The sequence below is a fragment of the Suricata suricatta genome, chromosome 13 (genome assembly GCF_006229205.1).
Source record: "Suricata suricatta isolate VVHF042 chromosome 13, meerkat_22Aug2017_6uvM2_HiC, whole genome shotgun sequence".
Classification (NCBI taxonomy): domain Eukaryota; kingdom Metazoa; phylum Chordata; class Mammalia; order Carnivora; family Herpestidae; genus Suricata; species Suricata suricatta.
Genome location: NC_043712.1, coordinates 83242766 through 83267181, shown reverse-complemented (window position 1 = coordinate 83267181; position 24416 = coordinate 83242766). Strand labels below are relative to the sequence as shown.

Genomic DNA, 24416 nt, shown 5'->3' with positions numbered 1-24416 from the left:
CAACTTGGTGACTTATCTTTTCTCAGTCCCTTTGATTCCGACAGTTTTACTGGTCCAGAAATATTGAATGAGTTCTGTTACTTCTCTTTCCTCACAAGGTTGCTTTTCTCATTATCTCTCTGCCGCTACTCTGAATGTCTCCCTCTTCCTCACTGCCCTTTTATGAATAGCTGTTCCGATGCGAATTCTTCTCCTTCTGTTTCACCTTGGTCAGCCACATAGCAGCCTGTAATGTCGCTACTCTAATATCCCATGTTTTTAATCCGCTAAGAGTTCTTCCACATCTCTTGTGGGTCTATTAGAGACATCATAATGCAGGTTTTGACAGTTCTCAGTATAGACCTTTCCCCACTTACAGTGGGGTTACATGCAGATAAAACTCATCATAAGTTGAAAATATCCTATTTTCAGAAATGAGTTTAATACACCTAACCTACCAAACATCATAGCTTAGCCCAGCCTGCCTTAAATGTACTCAGAACACTTACTGAGAACATGAGCAAAGTCCTCTAACACAAAGCCTGCTTTAAAATCAAGTATTGACTACTTTATCATGTAGCATACTGAGTACACTGAAATTGAATAGCAGGGGTCCACCTGGGTGGCTTAGCTGGTTGAGCATCTGACTTTGGCTTGGGTCATGATCTCATGGCTCACGGGTTTGAGCCCCATGTTAGGCTCTGTGCTGACAGCTCAGAGCCTGGAGCCGCTTTGGGTTCTATGTCTGTCTGTCTGTCTCTCTCTCCCCCTTCCCTGCTTGTGTTCTCTCTCAGTCCCTCTCTCTCTCTCTCTTAAAAATAAATAAACACTAAGATTATTTTTTTAAGAAGAAAAGCAGAGGGGGTATGGGGTATGGAGGTATGGAATGGTGAATGTATCAGTGTACCCCCATGATTGTGTGGCCGAAAGAACTGTAACCACCCTGCCCAGAATCTCGAGAAAGCATTGTAGCGCTTATCTTTAGCCTGGGAAAAGACTGAACTTGAAAATTCGGAGTATGGTTTCTACTGAATACCTATTGCCTTTTGAATCATCATAAGTCTAGGACTGTCTGTGCTAAGGTTTGAAATGTTTGGTTCCAGCCAAATGTGTAAGGAATGCTCTTATATGAGAAAGGTAACGAACATCTTGACGGAAGAAAGACATTTTTACAAAGAAATTACTATTATTCTTAGCTGACTAAGAAGCTTAACAACGACACATGATTTCCTTTACTATTGAAGAGGATTTGTTTTGAAGTGTGATTCATTTTATTTTTTTGAAGCATATCCAAAGCAACATATTGTATAAATTTGTCCCAAAAATATACTAATTGATTCTGTTGAACTAGCACATCTTCCTGTGGTACGTACTTTGTTTTGGTATTCACTTCTTTATAAATAATAAGAATTATAAAAATGTACAAAACTAAGCAAGTGCATGTGTGGTACCACATTTGAATAGTAGTAAGAGGTGCTGCCATCTAAATATGTTTCAGTAAGACAGGGTTAAGTGCTTTATTCGTGTAGTATCCATGAATGTAAATACTATTGTTGCATATATTTATATTTTATGGGATTTTGCCCCCCTTCATTTGACAGAGAGTGTATAAATTTCTGGTAGAGAATGTTGTGTTTAGACCTCATTACTGCCAATAATCTGGTGTACTAGGGAACCTTTTAGAATTAGCTCAAGGTCATTTCTAGTCATTGAACAGTTCATTATAGAAATAGTTCATTGTTCCTAGTAATCCTACCTTGTCCATCTCTTTTCAGTTCACATTTTCACCTCTTTGTTGTTTATTAAAATTCAAAACGGGTGAAAAACATTTGTCTTTGGAAATGCAACTGAATTTATTTTGGGAAAGACAGTGAAGTTAAAAGAAAATGAATTTCCTTCATAATTTATTTAATCAATTTATTCCTTTCCTCTAAGAGCTTGGATAGGGTAGGCAGTAAAATGTGACATTTTATAGATTTCATGAAGATGAATGGAAAATATAGTTACTGGGAATGGTAATGGAATGCCGGTAGGATGCTTGTTTCCCCTTCTTTTAGTAATGCTGACCTGAACGGTTCCTGTACGAAAGTGTGGCAAATGAAATAGAAAATAAACTTACAATATATAACAACGTAGTAAGTATTTGAATAGAAATTAATGTTTAACATAATAACATTATCAAATATTTGAACAAATTGAATCACAGCTAATTAGGGAAAGAAAAAATAGCCTGCAACTTCTTAAATATTCACGCTAGGTCTTTAAAGATGCATTGAAAAGGGCATTCAAAGTGATCAGATCAGTTTACTTTGGAATAATAAGAATTCCTTGGTGGTTTTCTTATTTTTTCAGAAAACATGAATGCACGTATCCACATTTAGAAGATACTATCAATTTTACAAATATTCACTGGGCATTTTCTTTGCTAGGTGCAGGGCATTATTTAATTATTGAATAATTATTAAATATTTACAGGGTGTTTATATTGTGTTGGGTCTTTGGGAATACCAACACCGTAACAAAATAGCTCTGCTCTGTGTGTGGGAACTTGGGCCAGGGGTGTAGATGTGGGGTGAAATTTGCCATCCACATTTTCCCGCCTGTGACTGGGTTTGTAAACTCTCAAGACTGGTTCTGTAGACAGCTCTTTTCCTGGGTCTGGCTAAGTTTAATTTGAGGTAAAAGAGCATTTCTGTGGCTCTCCAACCGTAATAGATCCCCACTGTCAAAACAGAAAGAAAAAAGAAAGAAAGAAAGAAAGAAAGAAAGAAAGAAAGAAAGAAAGGGAGGAAGGCAGGCAGGCAGGAAGGAAGGAAGGAAGGAAGGAAGGAAGGAAGGAAAGAGGAAGGAAGGAAAGAATAAAGAAAGAAAAAAAAAGAAGGAAGGAAGGAAGGGAGAGAGAAAACAAAAGAGAAAAAAGGAAAGTAAGAAGGTCAACATTTCCCCAACTAAAAAGTAAATGAAAGACTCGAGGATCTTAACTTCTCATAGATGATAGGAGTGTATACATAAAATACTTATTTTTCATAAAATACTTATTTTTCCTTTTTTCCTTTTCCTTTTTCTGTCCCTATTTACCCCTCTGTTTTACTTCCTTCACCGTCATTACACCCTTGAAAGAATACCTTCTCAAACCCAAAGCACTATGTGCAGTTCCATTTTTCCTCATCACTAAATTGTTTCACAGACCTCTTCAACCCAGTTTTTAATGGTTGATGGAGAAACCATACGTACTGGATAATAGTGAAAATTGTATTACCTCCAAAATATGCTTTAATTCAGTACTATTTATTTTGGTTTCACTTACTTTATTGGTTCCTTAACTTGTGTCCCAGTGTGATCAAGGGACATATTCATAGTTACAGTCTTAGATGAGTTAGCCAGCATCTTTCCAGACTCTTTCCTAAGATTAGTGACATTTTCTGAGTTTCATTTCTACTTTGATTATGGAATCTCATAATTGTAAGGAACCCTTAGAATTTATTGTGCATATTTATGGCTGAAACCAAGTGGGGTATAAAGATGAGATTTATACAGATAGAGAAGACAAGACTCTTATTTTTGAAGTATTTAAGAATTTTTTAAATTTTTATTTATTTATTTATTTATTTATTTATTTATTTATTTATTTTTACATTTATTTATTTTTGAGAGACAGAGAAAGACAGAGCACAAGTGGAGAATGGGTATAGAGAGAGGGAGACACAGAATCTGAAGCAGCCTCCAGGCTCTGAGCTGTCAGCACAGAGCCTGATGCGGGGCTCAAACCCACAAACTGCAAGATCATGACCTGAGCCAAAGTCGGGCGCCTAACTGACTCAGCCACCCAGGTGCCCTTTACTAGTTATTCAAGCTGATTTTAATTATCATATATAGCTATACCATGCTTTGTATCTTTATTTAATAGTTTTGTGTCTTTACAAAATTTAATGATGGAAGAGATAGACTTTTTTATACTGCAGGAAATTATTACTTAAAGAAATAAATGGACTCTTCCAATGTGTGAACACCAAATGTCAACACAAGGCCTTAAAGTCACTTCTCCTACTTTCATATGAAACGATCTTGCCGTCTCTCGCCATGTTAGCTCCCTGGAAGGAAACGGGCTGAACAGAGGTTACTACTAACCTGTGCTACCGCCTCTAATAAGACTCCTAAGAGAGAAAAGAAGAAAGGAATGGTCTTTCAGTAAATTACAGAAAGCTTTTTTAGAGAAACTAAATTTTATTTATTTTATTTATTTTTTATAGCTTATTTTCAGATTGGTTTCCATGTAACACCCAGTGCTTCTCCCCATAAGTGGCCCCTCCATGACCATCACCCCCTTCCCCAGACCCCCTTCAGTTCATGGTTCATTTTCATTATTCAGTAGTCTAATGATTTGCGTTCCTCTCTCTCCCCAGCTCTCATTCCCCCTTCATCTCCCTATGGTCCTCTGTTAGGTACAGAAACTAAATTTTAAATTAGGCCTGGAGGAATATGGTGGTTTCATACTGGTTGATGAGATAACTTATACAGAGGAAACAAGATCCATGAAAAGGTAGCAGGACTGTGTAGAATTTTGAAGGGCGATGATAACAGAGCAGAGAAGATGTGTTTGGAAATACCCATGAAAGTTTACATGGTGTTAATAAGATTTCGTATCCTAGTCTGAGTTATTTTTTATCTAAAATGTGATAGGGAATTTATGTTAGATTGGCTTTTTTTCCTTCCTGAAATGTTAGATAGAATTCACTAGTGAAGCCAAGTGGACCAAGAGTTTCTTCTGGGGGGTAAATTTAATTTCATTTATATACAGTTTTCTTTTTTTTCTTTTTGCAAAGTGTTGGTATTTTGTGTCTTTATTCTTTATTATTTTTTTAATGTTTATTTGAGAGAGTGAGAGAGTGAGCATGAGTTGGAGAGGGGCAGAGAGAGAGGAAGACAGAATCGGAAGCAGGCTCCAGGCTCTGACTGTCAGCCCAGAGCCCGATGCAGGGCTCAAACCCATGAACTGTGAGATCATGACCTGAGCTGAAGTCGACACTTATGTGACTGAGCCGCCCAGGCGCCCCGGAAGCTTAGTGTTCTTACATCGATCTTATAGCTAGAGATACCTAGGTCTTATGTATGATATTAGTAGTAGTCTTATTAGTAGATATCTGTCTTAGAATGAAAGTGGAAAGAGCAGGAAGATAATTTGCCTCTTGAGAACATTGTTGCCTGGGGGGAGAGACCTCTACCTGCCTTTACTTTCAAGGCTCACACGTGCATCCTAACTGCTCTCATGTCGGAGGATGTGTTAGTTAGTTCATCCCTTCCCTCCGTCTTCGTTACACAGCTGCGTGTAACGTTCCCTGCTCCTTGACTACTCGTTCCTCTTTTATCCCTAGTATTCGTACTTTGTGTTCTCTTTCTTTTTCTCCTAAATCTGCCTTCATGTTTAAAATTTTGCTGATTTTTTTCCTGTTGTTTTTCAGATGTCTGTTTCATTGACTACTTTTTTGCCCTTTACTTCCTTTCTCCTACTTACTTCAGTTTTAATTTGTTCTTTATTTTCTAGCTTCTTCAGGTTGAAACTTTAGATTTATTACAGTGGAGATTTTTTCCCCTAATAAAATTGTGTGAAACGATAAGTTTCCCTTTATGCTTAGCTGTGCCTGCACTTCACAGATTTTGATGGATTGTTTTTTCATCATTCAACTCCAAATAGTTTTAAATTTCTCTCATGATTGTTCTTTCTGTGACTCTATAGGTTAAAGTGTATTTTTTTGTTCATCATATATATCCTTGAGTGTTTTCTAGATACGCTTTCATTGTTGACTTCAAATTGAATTCCTCTTTTGGTCAACGAATGTACTCTCTTGCTTTAATTCTTTTAAGTTTGTTAGTGCTCGTTTTCTTTTTCAGCCTTGAAGCTTTCATGCTTCATGCCCACATACACTAGCAGGCGTGAGTGGTCCGCGGCTGCTCCGCGGACGGCCGCGTGAAAGCCTTCAGGTCAGGTCGGTTGATAATTTGTTTGTTCTTCTTTATTTTCTGTCTTTTTTGTCAACTTTGGAGAGAAGGATGTTGAAATCTCCGATTGTGACTGTGGGTTTGCCTATTTCTTCTTTCAGTTCTCTCCAGTTTTGCTTCATGTATTTTGGAACTCTGTTCTTAGATGCAAACACAGGTGATTTCTTCTTGATAATTTTATGGATGAAATACTCCTCTTTATCTTCAGTAATTTTCTTTGTCTGGAAATCTACCTTGGCCGGTACTCATAGAACTGCTCCATTTTTCTTATCGTCGTTGTTTGCCAAGTTTATCTTTTCCACATTCTTTTGTTTTAACCTTTCTGTCTCTGTTTAGAGTGTATTCGAGTGGAGGGCCTAGAGTTAGGTCTCACATGTCTGCCTATTCTGACAATCGAGATTTAAAATTTGAGTGTGGACTATGATCACCAATATGGTGGCATTTAAGTCTAGCATCTTCTCCTTGTTTTTCCTGTTTGTTCCATTTGCCCTTCCGCTTCCTCCAGTTCTGCCTTCTATTGGATGTATTGTTTTCCTGTATTACATTTCATCTCCACTACTGGCTATACTGTTTTTTAAATTTAGTGTTTATTCTAGGATTTTTAGTATTTATCGTAGTGTATCATAACCTGTGTGCATGTAACATTAAACCACTTAACATAAAGAGTAATTCAAAAGTCTCTCTTCATTTCCCTCTTCTGTCCTTTGTGCTATTTCGGTGATGCATACATTTCACTTCTACATCTGTGCCGAGCCCCATTACATGCTGATATTATATTTACATAGTTGTAGTTTATGGAAATTAAAAGACGAGGAAACAAAGGAGAAATACTTTAATTTGCCTGCAAACCTGTCACATGTAGGGACCCTCATTTCCTTTATTATAGACTCCAGTTTTCATCTGTATTATTTTTCTTGAGCTCTATAAACTTCCTTTGTCGTTAGCTCCACTGGAGTTCTGCAGGAGGGGAATTTGTTCAGCTTTTGTCTGAAAAAAGATTTCCACTTCATTTTAGTAGGACATCTCACTGGCTTTGGAAGTCTAGGTTGAGATTTCTCCTCCCCACAACTTTAAAGATGCCATTTGGCTTGTTCGTGCATTATTTCTAACTGAGGATCTTTCAGTCCATCTCATATGTGATTCCCTGTTAACAGTGGGTCCTTTTCCTGTCTGCTCTAAAATTTTTCTCCTTATAATTAATTTCTAGCACTTTTGTTTTATTTTTATTTATTTTAAAAAATTTTAATGCTTATTTAATTTTGAGAAAGAGAGAAAGTAGAGTGGGAGCAGGGGAGGGCCAGAGAGAGAGGGAGACACAGAATGTGAAGCAGGCTCCAGGATCTGAACTGTCAGCCCAGAGCCTGATGCGGGGCTTGAACTCACGGACTGTGAGATCATGACCCAAGACAAAGTTGGACAGTCAACCGAATGAGCCACCCAGGTGCCCCTATTTCTAGCACTTTTATTGATGATACACTTTGATGTGGTTTTCTTTGTCTATATATTTGTGTATACTGAGCTTAGATCAGTGTGGTTACAGTTTTAATCAAATTTGGAAAAGTTTCTACCCCTCTTTCTTCAACTATTTTTCTGTTTTTCTTCTGTGACTCCAATTGCACTATGTTTGACTATTTCATGTTGTCCCACAGTTGAGTGATTCTCTGTTCATTAATTCCTTTTTGTCTCTCTTCTTCACAGAAGAGAGTTTTTGTTGCTAGCTTTTCAAATTGGTCTTTTCTTCGGCATCATATAGTCTCCTCTTAAGCCCAGTGAGTGAATTTTTGTCTTCAAATACTATATTTTTCAACTTGTATTTTTGAGTATTCTACTTGGTTCTGTATAGCTTCTTTCTTTTTTTTCTCATCATATTAGTGCTTTCCTTTAAATCTTTTCTATTTGTAACCATTTTAAAAGTCTCTGCTACTTCCTCTCTTTCATTTCTATATCAGTTTCTATTGACTGATTTTTTTCCTCCTGCTTGTAAGTCACATTTTCCTGCTCCTTCACATGTCTAATCAGTTTTTATTAGGTACTGGACATTTTGATTCTTAGTTTTGTATGTCTGGATTTTACTGTCTTCCTTTTAAAGCGTTAAACTTTGTTTTGTATGATCAGTTAAGTGAATCATGTTGATATTTTCAAGGCTTATTTTTTAGTTTTATTAAGAAGGACCTGAGGTAGTCTTGCTCTAGAGCTCGGTAAGCCCGACTACTAGGGCTGCACTTCTGGGGTTTCTACAGAATGCTCTAGATGGTTAGGACCTGACTTCCTCTGTGCCCTACACGTGCGCAGTTTCATATTCAGCATCAGACTCACGAGGTGTCTTTCAGTATTTCTGGGTCTCTTTCTCTGCTTAATGCTCTCTCTGATGGTGCTCCCAGACCTCAGCTGCCTCATCCTCCCCGTTTCCGACAGCTGCCTCCTCCCCTCAGTGAGATCACGACGCTCTGCTTGGTTCCTCCCGTCCCGCTCAGCACTCTGGGAAATGCCTCCTTCTCAAAAGCTGGGATCATTATAGGGGGACCTGGTTTGTTTCCCTACTCTTGAAGGATCACACTGTTAGGATGCCTTTTCTCAAATGACTGGAAACGCTGTTTTACATATTGTGTCCAGCTTCCTTCTTGTTTGGTGTGGGGAGGGCCTTTCTAGTAGTATTTGTTTCATCATGGCCAGAAGTGGAAGTCCTTCTTCCATATATTGATTTGATGTATTTTATATATTATGTACATAACATGGGAATTCATTTTCATTTTGAAATTTCCAGTGGGGCTCCTGGGTGGCTCAAGTCATGATCTCACGGTTCGTGGGTTAAGCCCCACGTCAGGCTCTGTGCTGACATCTAGCTCAGAGCCTGGAGCCTGTGTTCGGATTTTGTATCTCCTTCTCTCTCTGACCCTCCCTTGCTCATGCTGTGTCTCTCTTTCTCAAAAATAAATAAAACATGAAAAATATTTGTAAAAAATAAAAATAAAATAAAATTTCCAAGAATAATATAAATATACAGAATAAAAGATGCTAGTCAGCTTACCTCTTCCATCTCATTTCATGTCACTCAACAGAGTAACCATTTTTAGGAGTGTGATGTGAATCCTGCCATTTTCCTTTATATACTTATATACATTTATATACACATGTCTACACAAATTAGATATATACATATTTTTAAGCATAAATCAAAGCAATTTAGTAAGTTCTGTTCTGCAGCGTACTTTGTTTAATGTGATAACGTCTTGGAGATCTTACATAATCAATTTTAATCAATTTTTAGTTTTTAACATTAGCCATATATTATACAGAAGGGTTTTCCTCTAATTTATTTAATCACTCTACTTTTCAGATATAGAGGTTTTCCCTTGTAACTTTTTGCTCTTATTAACAATATTTTTTAATAACATTGCCCGGGTAAATATTTCCATGGGTAAATTGAAATAGAAATTGTGGAAATCACAAAGGTTTCAAATTGTTTGTAAATTGCCTTTCTAAGCAGTTTTTACATATTTACATTACTCGTAACTAATAGGAGTCATGCTGTTGGAAGAGATGGTTGCCTGTAGGTCTGGGACAGAAAATGTAAGAGAAAAGTCTAGAGTATATCACAACAGAAAGCAAGGGAGGTAAGGAAGATTACTGTGATCATGTCATGAGACACAGAATCCAGTTTGAAGGGCCTACCGTTGGTCAAGAAATGAGACAATTTACCCAGACACAAACACCTGGCATGATTAAAAAACATCAAATCTATTTAACAATCAAGAATCATGAAGACGCAAACCGAAACCACATTGCTTACCTTGGAAGGGAGCCAGGGGATAAATTATGGGTACTGGTAAGAAGAAGAATTGCATATTTATCCTCTTCTTATATGAACTTTCTTTCAATGCAACCAAATAATTAATGAGGGGAATTTCTTTATGGAAGTAAGGAATAATAGAATCAGACTACCAGTGTTACAGCTTATGGCCTTTATGAGTTGAAAAACTAGCCCTAGAAAATGACCGTCATTGGCTACTAATGTTCTCAGGTAGAACATGAAGAGATAGCACTATGGTACGTGGCTATAACTGACAACACTTGACCACCCCACCAAGAATATGTCACACTGCACCAAGTACATGTCACACTGCAGGAGGAGAGACATCCAGCTGTTATATGACAACTGATGTGATGTGATACGAAGTACACAGCTTTTCAAATACTGAACCTGTTCAAGGCCCTCAATCTAACTATCCATTTATAGGATATATAGGAGATAGAGGAATTTATTAAATAACATCTCAGGGATGCTATCAGCCAACTCTTCAATTCTAGAAATTCTACAAGATAAGTAATGCCATTTCTTCAATAAGTAGTAGTCAAGGGTAAAAAGGATGGGAAATGGTTAGAGATTAAAGGAAAAAGATAAGAAATATAAACCAAGTACAACATGCAGACCTTGTTTGGATCCTGATTTGAGCAAACCCAACTGTAAGAAGACATTGGAATAATTAGATTCCAACAATGACTGGATTTTAGATGATATAGTGGAATTGTTGGTATTTTATATGTGATATTACTATTGTGTTCATGTTAAAAAAAGCCTTTCTCTCATAGGAGCAAAATGAAATCTTTCCCAGTGAAGTGATAAAAATCTCTGCACTTGCTTTTAAATAATCCTATACAGGGTTCAAAGGGGAGGGCTGATGGCACTTACTTATCTTGAATGATGAGTATGGGGGTTTCTGCACTTGATCTTAGCCAAAAGGCTGAGAAGCGATTGGGGGTTTCTGATAGTATTTTTTCTACATTTGAGTGTTTGAAATTTTCCATCACGAACTATTTTACTTTTTGATTTTTTGAAAGTAATCTGTCTACCCAACGTGGGGCTCCAACCCATGACCCTGAGATCAAGAGTCACATGCTCTACTGACTAAGCCAGCCAGGTGCCCTGTGAATTTTTTAAATTGAAAAATGAACTTAGCTTTAGCAGACTGGCTGAAGAGAATTTCCTAAGTCACCAAAACAAGTGAGGCGCTTTCAGAATTTTTTACCCTAAATATTTGGAGTATGTATGTCCATGATCTACACCTACAGAAATGGTATAGAATGTATTCAGTGTAATTACTACGGTTGACTTGGACCCGACATCCACTTATCATGAAATAAGCGTGAATCTCCTGGGTTTTAACACCTTAGAGAAATGCGGGAGGCACGTCTCACACGGTGGCGTGTGTCCTGTCCTGTCTGCTTCTCACCGCGCTCCTACTGTTTGTTCTCCAGGTACAGCAGGTACAGACAGTACAGCAGGTACAGCATGTCTACCCGGCGCAGGTGCAGTACGTGGAAGGAAGCGATACCGTCTATACCAATGGAGCAATGTGAGTTCCCGTGTGCGAGTGTTTTTAACTCTCCCACTTGCTCAGAGAAGAATGTTACTCCCTACCACATCCCACTCTTCCCAAAGTGTTAGTGTTTGCTTGTTTTCACAGCGATTGGTTTTCTTTTCTTTTTTTTTTTTTTTTTACACCAGACCAGTTATTGACATTAGACTGTTTAGAGATTCGTCTGTTTGTTAAGAATGTGTGCCGATTTTCCTTTTCGATCTCAGTAAAATATTTTAAATTACTAAAACAAGTAGGCCTTTGAATGGTTTCCACTAGGTTGAGAAAAAGGAATACCCCTCGTCGGTGATTTCTGTATCTTATGACGATCTTGTAACACCTATGCTTTTTGTTTTTAAAAGTAAGGTGAGTTTGTGTGTGTGTGTGTGTCCATAAACCAATACAAAACGAGGACATTAGTTTTGTGGGGGCATTTAGGAAACTCCATAAAACTGTCTGAAACTCAAATCTTATTTTCCTGTCTGAACTTGTTCGCAACCCCTATCTACCCCCTGCCCCAACTCATCACCTTAGTAGCACCAATAATGTAAATTCGTAAATTTATACCAGTTGTATTTTTCAGCCACTTTGGATTAAAATTCAGGGTGTTACAGGTAAAGAGACTAAGAGCTATTACAGGTCACCAGGAATGTTTTCATTTACCACTTGAATTTTTATTGGGAGTCTCTTGAATCTCTGGGTTTACCTGAAATGTATTCAAAGTCTCTCCTCCTCTTCTGCCCACCTCCCTTCCGTGCTGGTGTGCCTCAGGATGATAACCTCTACTTTCCTTATTCTTGGTGCACCTTGTCTTTCTTTGGGTGGCTTTGTGGGTCCTCAGGGCATCAGCCTGTAACCTGTATGAGGGCAGGGATTTTTGTCTCTCTCTCTTTTTCCCCACTGCAATCAGTCTAACACCACAAGAGTGCACGACACACAGCGAGGGTTCAGTTGTTGTTACCTATTGTTACTTTAACAAAATGACTTAGAATCCCAGTTTAACTGTCAGAGTTGTATTGTCATGATTAAGACACCTAACTGTTTTAAACTTTCTGTCATCCTTTCCTGGAAAGTGGGAGGATGGTAATCTTATTCTTGGTAGGTTGTTGTGACGATCTGAGGAAATAAATTTACAGCAACTAACTCGAGGCCTGGTAGGCAACAGCTGACAGAAAACTGAAAGCTCTTCGCTGATCTTGACTCATCTCTCTTTTGTCCTTGCTTTTGGTCACTGAGTCTTCGCACATTTCCACTGCCTTAAAACCTTCATTACCTGTAAAACCAAAGTCAGCTCTCCCCCTGGGCGTTCATCCCATTCCTGTGTGTCTAGCTTCATCTTCCACCTGTTCTAGGAACAGCCAACTTTGTGCGCCTTTCCCCAGATACTCCCCTTTCGTGTCTGTTTTTGGGCATGTGGTTTTCTCTGCCTTCCATCCCGTCTTCTCTCGAGTCCCCTCACAGGGAGCCTTTGTGGCCTTTATCGACTGATCCGTGGTCTCCTTCCCTTGGAACAGGTATCCTCCCGCTCCTGCAGTTAGGTCGTCCTTCCCCTGTAGGGTAAGGACGGCACCGCACCGACTTTCACGTCCAGCACCATGCTAGGAGTGCTTATTTCTATTTACCACCCCAGGAAGAAATCTCTCTGAATGGGAACTGTTGTCATTTTGTTGTTTACTTACATCTAGTTAGGTGGTAGGCACATAATAAAGGGTCCATGGATTTCTTTTGCTCTAGCGAATCTGTGACTCTTTACGTATTGCAGACACACTCTGAATGTTTCTCTCCTGTTCATTGTGTGCGACCAGAGCCTCCTGGAGCCTGCTTGTGGAATCTCTACCCTAAACCCACACTACTGTTGGCATTTTACCAAAAAAGTAGATACTCCTGCAACATGGACACTTGCATTCTACCCGGGGAAAATATAATGGATCTCTAGACACTGCTAGGGATCACTCGGTTTTATTGTCATTTCAGCTTTAACTGTCACAAGAACCCCAGATTAAAGGCTTCCTAGGCAAAGCCTTTACACACCACCTCCCCTACAGTGGAGGGTGAAGTTACCACTCTACTGTCTCCCTTCTATAGCATTTTATCTTACATATATTATTACAGCATCCTGTCAGCGGAGAATCCCAGAAAACCTGACAAAGAGAAGTTTGAAAAAATTAGGCCTTTTAATTTTTGTCAGGTCCTAAGAAGTCCAAAGGTAGCATTTTGTGCAAATCACTAGTCCTACGTGGTGCAAGTGTAAAGCCTTATTGGGGAAAACCTTACATGCTGACAAATAGCAGAGGGAGCCTACGTGGACCATGTGCACCATGGAGGTTGGTCCATACAAGATGTCTGGCCTCACAGAGTGCTGCGTATTCCAGGGGCCGTGAGAATTAACTGAGTATGTAATAGGGAAAACTGGCTTTCTGGGGGGGAATAGGTGCCTGTGAAACTCAGTTCCACCAGGCTGTTCTTCCATCAGGATTAACTCAGATCGGCTGAGGTAGTCTAGAGGTAAGCTACCAAAAGGCCATAGGAAATGAACCTCTAAAAACATCCAGAACCGTGCTTCCATTAGTCTGTTGCTGATGTCTGTTTAGCGGCAATCAGGGCCACAGCAGGATATCAGGGGCATAAGTTTCTGATATGTCTGTAAGAGGTCTGCTTTGGTTGCCATCATCATATCTACATTCCAGATACGAAGAAGAGGATATGTGTATATATGTACGTGTGTGTGTCTGTCTGTGTGTCTGTGTGTCATGTAGAAGCACATGGAGGCTTTCCCAGAAACTCCCAGCTCCCTTTTGCTTATGTCTCTTGGCTTATATCTCTTAATCATGTCACAAAGTGGTGGTTAGCTGCAAGGGAGTCTGGGAACATGGTCTGTAGCTTTCATGTGTATGGTAGAAGGCAGCAGGGGAAAAGGGGCAATTGGAATGGGAATTGAGAATGGTATCTACCACAGTCATTCGTCATTGGTCCAGCGTAGGGCGGAGAGATTACTAGTGTGCGGCGTTGTGAAAGGCACACAACCTGCTTCACTGTTTTCATCTATGAAATAGAGGTAGTTCGCTTTTCAAAAGTGTTTCGTGTAGCATGTTATAAACAGGAAACACTCAGTAAACTTGTTATTGCTATAAAATTAAGCACTATGGTTATTCTTTTTCTGATTTCCGCTCATGATTATGACCTTGAATTCCATGTCTTGTCTTGTACCTTTTTAAACCACTCCACCACTGCCATTAGGTCTTCCACAACATTGGTAGATGTGAGATCAATGAATTCATTCATTCACAGACCCTTAGAAAGACAACATTGCTAAAGTTGACTCTAAACCTACAAAGCCCACTTAGACACAGAAATGATTCCAAGTGAATACTCATGTCAACATGAATTTTCTGTGGCTCAACAGCCTCAGTGGGTTAGATCATGACTAATGAGGTCCAAGTCGTGAGCTCACTTCCAAAGTCCACTTAGCTTGCACCCAGTCTGTGTGGGCTCAGATTGTATCCTTGTCTCCCGCCAGTCATGTCACAGAGGGACAGGCACCTTGCTGAAGAGAGAGAAGATACATCTTTAAAAAACCTTCCATTAAAATTTCAGTTTCAGTGCAGATTTTTGACCAAGATCCTATAGCATCATTTTCATATTTACTAAAGACACATTGTCTCGTCAGGAATTCTGGTCAAACTTTGAGTAGCTAGAGGACTATGAATATTTATTTCTTAGATATAACAAACTTTTTTTCTCAGCTTAAGCTATTTTAATCTCTCTGTTACTTAGTATGCTGTTATTTGACTATGTACAGTGTTCGTCTCTAAAGTTCATTTTAGAGTCTTGATGTTCGGTCTTTTATTTGATACCCTTGCATGTGTGTTAGGAAGCAGTCCTCCAAATTCTTCTGGTCTACCACTGAGTTAATAGCTAGCTAGGGACGGATCCCTGACTTGGCTCCCAGTCATATTCCTACTTCTGTGTGATAATAAAAGCTTTTTGCTAATGATACTCCCAGAAGAGAGGGATGCCGGTCTTTACCATGAACTTCAAGCACCCAACACGTGGCCCTACAACCTGCACATGCCTGGTAAGTGCCGATTGGTGCTCCTGTCACCAGTGTCCCCACACCATGTCGGAATGCACAGAGTCTCGTTCAAGACCTGGTGGTAGCCCTCACAGAGATGTGTCATCACCTGTGACAATGTGTAACCATTATAATTGTATGGAACCGGAGTGTTCCCTTGGTTCTCTGTGTGAACGCGACGGCCACTGCAGCACAGCAGGCTCCGTGGTGCGGGAGCCGGCGAGGAGCCTCGATTTCAGCTGAGCTCTGAGACCGCTGTCCACGGCTGGCAGTTAGAGAGTAGTGTTTTTAGAAAAGAAGGAGGCAACTTAATTTGCTTTTCCTTCTAATAGTTTTCCCATAAATATTTTTCCAAAGCCTGGATCATATAGTCTTGTCTTTTTTGTACAGATTCTTAGAATTTACGACCGCTAATAACTTAGAACACTGTAATTAACCCAGCTGGAGAACATTACATACCATGTGGACACAGCCCAATGCAGTTGCTATTTCTTTGCATAGCTGATAAGTCCATTATTTGATAGAATGATTTTTTCCCTCCCTGCTCCCTTCTTTTGACTCCTGTTTCCCGCCCCACTCCACATAATGACTCCAGCGTCAGAGTCAAAATGGAAATAAACACATCATATTAATCATGGCCAAGTTAAAAACCTTTTTTGAAAAATGTTTTTAATGTTCAAGGATTTTCATTATCAACCACTCTTTGAAGCTTGTCTACTGTTTAGTGAAGATCAATGTTTTGAAATGCCAATGTCTTTATTGTCTGTCTGTCTGTCTGTTGCAGTGAGACTTGACTGGAGGAGGCCTTTTCATCATCTTCCTGTTTAGATTATGGATTTCTCATCAACTCCGATACAAAATTTTAGAAACTGTGTTTCACAGAATGTTTGTTCCCTACAAGTGTTCCATGCTTTACATAAGCAGGAAAACACTCTGCAGAGGCCCTTCTTTTGAGAACGCTACATTTCTATTAGTCTTCTGAAGGCTCTGAGAAGAAGGGCAGCGTCTGAAACACCGAACCTCAGAGTTCTTTTACCTTGAATAACGTGCAGTCATGTCACATGGTATATACGTTGGGAGGTCGAACATTAATGTATTGTTACTGAGCAGATTTATTTAATATCCCTAAACATGCGTAGAGGACTCAATTTTAAAAAGTCATTCCTTGAAAATCTTACAGTAGGTGCATTTTCCGAAGTCACTTAAATTATTCTTTTTGTTCACTTTTAAAAGGATTAATAAGAAACCTTAAAAGGGATACATACTCTTCAAGTTCCTTTTTTTGTCTGTTAGTTGCAGGTAAGATTTTGCTTTCTTATTAACATTTAAATGCTTCCTACTCTGAAGACGTGGGGTGTGGAATTTCTGTAATTGAGATTGAGAGTGCGTTTTCTTCCTTTATGCTCCTACCGATACTGTGCATACAAATCGCTCTAGGATCTGGTTTGCCATTTGGGATTCAGGAAGTCTCTCTCTGGCTACTTAGGAAGCTCTTGGAGAGCCAACTGCCCTTTTCTTGGGAAAAACTCATTCAGGTCTCTCTCCAGTTAGAGATGAGCCCATTTCATAAATAACATGAAAACTCTCCTCTTTCCAAGTAAAGAAGACTTTCAAATATGGCTTCCCCAAATGTCAGAGTGGGGAAGGTCATGGAGACCGTCGGTTCCAATCCTTACACCCTGCAGATGAGTAAACAGAGGCCCCAAAAGTGCAGAGATTTGCCCAGCTAATGTCTTGGGTTCCTTTTTTTTTTATCTTCAGTGCGTGGTCCTTTCCCATGACATATAAGTAGAGGTCTTTTGATCCTGAGTCATTTGGGAGATTGGAGGGAACGCCAGTTATAAGAAAACAGTTTCGGTAAATTTTATACTTTACACTGTTGTACCACTGTACATCTTACTGTAGACGGATAACTGAACTTCTGATATTTTTTATTCTTTAAAACTAAGAATCTCTTGTTATTCATATGAATCTCTTTTCATGTTTGTTTAAAAAGTCTCTTTCATGTTTGTTTAAAAAATAATTTTATACTTTTATAGTTAAATTTATTTCACAAAAATATAATGTTATTTGGATGTTCATAAAATGGATAGAAAAGTCCATACTTCGTAATTTTTCAACATCACATATTTTCGTTAAATAGTTTGCAAGAGAAAGGCTGTTCTCTGGCTGACCTGCCTAGGTCCCTTTTTGTTATTTTTCATTAGTAGAAATGAAATGATTCACATTACGGGTAATTTGCTCTGTGATATTTTACATTCAGCAGCTTGATGTCCAGACCATGACACTTGGAAGGAGAAGTGTAGACACTTAATTTTTCTCCTCCTCTTCTCTTCCTATTATTAAAAAAGGAAGAAATGAAAGAAGTCTACCTACCCTTTTTTAGGTCTAGAACCAAATTGTGTTACTAATTTTCCTAAAGGAACTTCAGATTCCCACGATCAAGGTATTTCTCCTACTGGCTACAGTGTAACCTCGGACAAACAGCATTTTTGCAGCTAGATTTCCTAATCTGTGGAATGAAATTAATAATTGAAAGCACTGCTTAGTACCCAGTTCAGGAACAAGAAGGGGAGGGAGCAATGAAGGAAATGGGAAGTGAGGTAATTAGTATTGTCTGAAAAAAATATATTCGCTTTTGGTATAGGTACTCTTACAGAAGAAACTGCAAAAGTAAAACTTGATTAAAAAAAAATCTCTACTTGAGCTTTGGAAGCTGGAGTGAGGAATCTTTGTTGAAGGCATGTGTTTGTAAAGGGTCTGTATTTAGAAATCATGGTGTTGTGCCTCACATTGTGGCTAATTATTGTCTTTTGTGATATGAGTAAAATCCCTCAGCCATTGGAAGTCTTTTGAGGTTGGTTTGCAAAGGCTGAGCTCTGTAATGACCAGAAGGTTCTAGAAAGGACAGCACCAACACATCTTAGTCCGGCGGGCCCTCAGCAGTTGTCAGGCTAATGGACCTGCCTCCCACGGAGTGCTGGGAAGCCTCGAGTTCTGCAGCAGGCCTGGCTTAGGGTCCGGAGCACACCCTCTGCCTGTCTCGACTAACGCTCTGGCCTCAACAACACATGTGCCTGCTTTAACTCCCTTTCTCCATTTTTGAAAGTGTTCCATCTCTGACAAATGCCTGGTGTCTCTCTTCTTCATACTAAAGCGTCTCAAGATTGACTGCATATTCTTCAGCCTCTCCCATGCTTGCTTTCTTCTCCATACAGTGAAATCACACTTGTCAAAGTCACTGGGGACCTCCGGCTGTTAAGTTTAATAGACATTCCTCCAGATGAAATTTCCTTCATCTCAAACAGCCAACCCTGCCTGCTATTCTCTCCTTGAATCACTAGCTCCTTTTGGCTTTTCTTCTTTCCTTCCTTCCTTCCTTTAATGTTTATTTTTGAGAGAGAGAGACAGAGAGCAGACAAGGTATGGTCAGAGAGAGGGAAACACAGAATCCGAAGCAGGCTTTAGGCTCTGAGCTGTTAGCACAGAACCCGATGTGGGGCTCGAACCCAAGAACTGTGAGATAAAGACCTGAGCGAAAGTCAGATGCTTAACCCACTGAGCCACCCAGATGTGCCTCCTTTTGGGTTTTCTTCCTAATTTGTGGGATCTTCTTCATTCTTGTTGTTGGCCAGACAGTTTTTCTGTGGCCTAAGTTCTGTATACTTTCCCCCACTGTATCTCTGAGATCACACTTCTTTCACACTTAATGGCTCTCCATTATTCTCACATCTGTCTTTAAGTTACCTCACATTTGCCTTCACCCCCCAGAATATAAGTTTCATGTGGGCAGTTACCTTGGTTTTGCTCACCATTGTTTATCTAATACCTAAAACAGTCATAATCCTATGTGATAGGTGCTCAATCTATGTTTGTTGAAGGAATTCAATAAAAGATAGCATTTAATGACTTGTAAGACAAAACAGGCTACTTGGCTGTTTTGTCTCATTTATTTATTTATGTATTTATTTATTTGTATTGTGAATTTTTCCTTTCCCTTAAAATTTATTTTGTCGCAGTACAGTTGACACACGATGTTACATTAGTTTCAGATGTACCACACCGTGATTCAGCATCTCTCTGTTGCTACACTCACCACAAGTGTAGCTACCATCGGTCGCCATACAGCGCTATTTACAGCCTCATTGACTGTATTCTCAGTGTTGGACTTTTTATTCCCATGACCGTTTATCCCACACCTGGAGGCCTGGATCTCCTACCCCCTCCCCCCGTTGTGCCCATTCCGCCACCCCCTTCCCTTCTGGCTACCATCAGTTTGTTCTCTGTAGTTGAGTCTGTTTTTGCTTTTTGATGATTTTGTTTTTTTCGATTCCACATCTAAATGAAATCATGTGGTATTTGTGTTTCTCTGTATGACTTACTTCACTTAGCATAATACCCTCTGGGCCCATCCATGTTGTTGCAAATGGTACGAGATCATTCTTTTTTTAAGGCTGAGTATGTTCCACTGTGTATACATACCACTTCTTTATCCGTTCATCTACAGATGGACACTCGGGCTGCTTCCCTATGTTGGCTATTGTAAATAATGCTGCAATAAACATAGGAGTGCGTATATCTTTTTGAAGTAGTGTTTTTGTTTTCTTTAGGTAAATACCCAGTGGTGGAATTACTGGGTCATATGATAGTTGTAGTCTTAGTTTTTTGAGGAACCTCCATGTTGTTGTCTACAGTGGCTGCACCAACTTACACGCACACAACAGTGCTCGAGGGTTTCTTTTCCCACATCCCCACCATGCTTATTTCTTTCCCTTCTTATTCTTGCCATTCTGACAGGGAGGAGGTGTTGTCTCCTTGTGGTTTTGATTTGCATTTTCCTCAGGATGAGTGATGTTGAGCATCTTTTGGCATGCCTCTTGGCCACTTGTATAACTTCTTTGTAAAAATGTGCATTGAGGCCTTCTGCCCATTTTTAATTGGATTATTTGTTCTTTTTGGTGTTGAGTTGCATAAGTTCTTTATATGTTTTAGATACTGGGGCACCTGGGTGGCTCAGTCAGTTATGCGTCTGGCTTCGGCTCAGGTCATGATCTCCTGGTTTGTGGGTTCGAGCCCTGTGTCGGGCTCTGTGCTGACAGCTCAGAGCCTGGAGCCTGCTTCGGATTCTGTGTTTCCCTCTTTCTCTGACCATCCCCTGCTCGCACCATCTCTCTCTGTCTCTCAAAAATAAATAAAAAACATTACAAAAATTTTTTAAACTATTAGATATTAATCCCTTGTCAGATACATCATTTGCAAATATCTTCTCCCATTCAGTAGGCTGCTTTATGGTTTCCTTTGCTGCCAAAACCTTTTTATTTTGGTGGAGTCCCAATAATTTATTTTTGCTTTTGTTTCCTTTGCCTGAGGAGATATATCTAGAAAAGGCCAACACCATTGTCAAAGAAATTACTACCTTTGTTTTCTCCTAGGAGTTTTATAGTTTCAGTTCTTACATTTAGGTCTTTAATCTGTTTTGAGTGTATTTTCGTGTATGGGGTAAGGAAGCGGTCCTGTTTGATTCTCTTGCATGTATGTACTTTTCCCAACACCATTTATTGAAGAGACTGTCTTTTCTACCTGGTGTATTCTTACTTCCTTTGTCATAGATTAATTAACCATATAAACGTGCCTACGTTATAGGCGTATTTCTGGGCTCTTCTGTTCCGTTGGTTTCTGTGTCTTGTTTTGTGCCCACATTGGACAGTTTTCATTCCTACAACTTTGTAGTATGTCTTGAAATCTGGAATTGGGATACCTCTAGCTTGTTTTTTTCTCAAGATTACCTTGGCTGTTCGGGGTCTTTTGTGGTTCCAGACATTAGTGTCATTTGTTCTAATGCTATGAGGAATGCTCCTCGTATTTTGGGAGAGGTTGTATTGAATTTGTCAAGTGCTTAGGGCGTAGTATGGACATTTTAACAATATTAATTCCTTCAATCCATAAGCATTGAATGAATGTTTGTTTGTGTCTTCAGATTATTTTATCAGTGTTTTTTAGGTTCAGAGCACAGGTCTTTCACCTCCTTGGTTAAATTTATTTCTAACCATTTTGTTCTTTTTGGTGCAATTGTAAATGGTTCTCTTTCTGCTACTTCATTACTAGTATATAGAATCATAACTGACTTCTGTGTGTTAATTTTATATCCTGCAGCTTTACTGAAGTGTTACATCGTTGGTTTAAATACATAAGGGAGAATGATTGGAACTGAATTAAGATGCTGTTAACATGGTTTAACACAGCTTTTGGAGGGGGGGGGTCTTCTACTACAAAACATTTTTGGGCTTATGTGCATGTATATATTTGTTCAGTTTCTGTTTTTGCTTTCAAGTATATGATGCGGTATTATTAGCCATCATTACGGTGCTGTGTATTAGATCCCCAGCACTTTCTCATTAACTGAAAAGTCTGTGTGTTTGATCAGTATCTCTCATTTCTTCCAGCTCCAGCCCCCGGCAACCACCACTCTAGTCTCTGTTCTAATGAGTCAAATTCTTTATATTCCACATAAAAGGGAGATTATATAATACATATCTTTCCCTGACTTATGTCGCTTAGTATTATGTCCTCAAAGTTTATCATGTTTTTGCATTCGCTCAATGATACTCCATTGTATATATGTCTACCACATTTTCTTTATCCATTTATTCATCTGTTGATGAACAAGTTGGTTTGTTCCCATGTCTTGGCTGTTATGAATAATGCTACTGTGAACATGCAAGGGCGGTTAGCTCTTTGAGATACCGATTGCATTTCCTTCAGATATATGCCCAGAAGTGGCATTGCCGCATTACATGGTAGCTCTGAAATAGACGCATAGACCAGTGGAACAGAATAGAAGGCCCAGAAATTGCCCATAAATTCAAACATGTACAGTCAACAAACCATTGTCAAAGGCACAAGAATATACAATAGGAAAAGGCTAAGCTCTTCAATAAATGGTGTTGAGAAAACCTGGATAGCCATATACAGAAGAATGAAATTGGACCGCTATGTTCCAGCACTCACAAAAATTGAAATAGATTAAAGACTTAAGTATGAGACCTGAAACTACAAACCCCCTCAAAGAAAACATAGGGTGTAAGCTCCTTGACATCAGTCTTGGCCATGATGTTTGAGATTTGACACCAAACAGAAACAAAAATAAACAAGTGTACTCATTAAACTAAAAGGCTTCTCTGCACAGAAAGGAAACCATCAGCAAAATGAAAAGGCAGCCTACCAAACAGGAGGGAGTGTCTCTAGACCGCATATCTGAAAGAAGTTGGTATCTGAAACATAGAAGGGGCTCATACAAGTCAATAGCAAAAAAAAAAAAAAAAAGCAAATAATTCTATTAAAGAATGGGCAAAGAACCTGAATGGATATTTTTTCAAAGAAGACATATAAATATCCCACAGGCACATGAGAAAGTTCTCAGCATCACCAACCATCAGGGAAATGCTTTTATCAAAAAGACAACAAATAACGAGTGTTGATGAGGTTGTGGAGAAAAAAGAATCTTTGGGCACTGTTGGTGGGAACATAACCAGGTACAGCCACTATGGAAAACAGTATGAAGTTTCTCAAAACATTAAAAATAGAACTTCCATTTGATCCAGCTCAGTTTTCTTATTTATGAATTTAGACCAGGGACTCTGGTCTAAATGGATCATAAAGGATTTTGATCCATTTCCAACCAAAGCTGTTTAAAGTCCCTGTGCACTTCTCTGACTTACGATGTCAGGACAGATGAACTTGTTACGTGTACTCTTTGGGTGTGCTTAAATACCACTATAACGTTGGAAATTTTAGTAATACCTCGGGGTTAGCTGCACTAGACTAGAAAACTCCTTTAGAACAGCACACTTGAGACTTTTGAAAAAACTCAGACTGAAAGAAGGAATAGTTGTGAAACAGTACTTTTCCCCTTCATACCTGTGAGATACGGTTGCACATTTTTAATCCTTCAGTCCGGTGGTTCTCAGAGTTCCACAGACCAGCACTGACGTCACCTGAGAACTCGTTAGAAGCACCAGTGGGGTTCTACAGGATCAGGAAGTTTGGGGGTGGGATCTAGTAATGGTGTTTCAACAAGCCCTCCTGGTGTTTCTGACGGATGCTCAAATGTGAGAACTATATTCCTTTGTTACAGAAATAAAGAATTTAAATACACAGTATACATTTCCAGTTATCTGCATGTAATGGTAATAGGATGATAAAAACTTAAAGTAATAATTCCAGTACCTTGTACATTATCAACATGTAGAGTAATGAAAATACTATGGATGAATGAGAAAGCTCAATTAGTTGTTGCCAGAATTCTTACCGACTTTTAACATTCATTCTTTCATTTCCTCCCTGGTTGTTTTGGCAACAAATCAATGAGTGCATTTAGTTTTTACTTATTGTTTTAACACTTGAAATGAGCGGAAATAAGCTTGTCTTCTGAATGTAAATCCAGCCAAGTGTTTTATTAGTGATACTGAGTAGTATTTCTTTTCTTTTTTTTTAATATTTTATTGTCAAATTGTTTTCCATATAACACCCAGTGCTCTTCCCGCAAGTGCCCCCCACCATCACCACCACCTCTTTTCCCCCGTCCCCCTCCCCCTTCAACCCTTGGTTCGTTTTCAGTATTCAATAGTCTCTCAGGTTTTGCATCCCTCTCTCTTCCCAACTCTCTCTCCCTCCTCCGTCCCCCCTGGTTCTCCATTAGGTCTCTCCTGTTTTCCTGTTAGACCTATGACTGCAAACATATGGTATCAGTCCTTCTCTGCCTGACTTATTTCGCTTAGCATGATACCCTCAAGGTCCATCCACTTTGCTACGAATGGCCAGATTTCATTCTTTCTTATTGCCATGTAGTACTCCATTGTATATATAAACCACATCTTCTTGGTCCACTCATCAGGTGATGGACATTTAGGCTCTTTCCATATTTTGGCTATTGTTGACAGTGCTGCTATGAACATTGGGGTACATGTGCTCCTATGCATCAGCACTTCTGTATCCCTTGGGTAAATCCCTAG

General features: G+C 39.2%; 1 protein-coding gene across 6 annotated transcripts in view; it reads left to right on the top strand.

Moving 5' to 3' along the window:
* RFX3 (regulatory factor X3) overlaps nucleotides 1-24416 on the top strand; it is a 261029-nt gene that overhangs the window by 127435 nt on the left and 109178 nt on the right. For all 6 annotated transcript variants that reach the window (XR_003901718.1, XR_003901719.1, XM_029919467.1 and 3 more), the window contains exon 3: nucleotides 11233-11330. Coding sequence is in view for 4 of the 6 variants with exons in the window: in XM_029919467.1 (XP_029775327.1) it covers nucleotides 11233-11330 (98 nt within the window). In the remaining 2 variants the exon portion in view is untranslated. The remainder of the gene's footprint in view (nucleotides 1-11232; nucleotides 11331-24416) is intronic.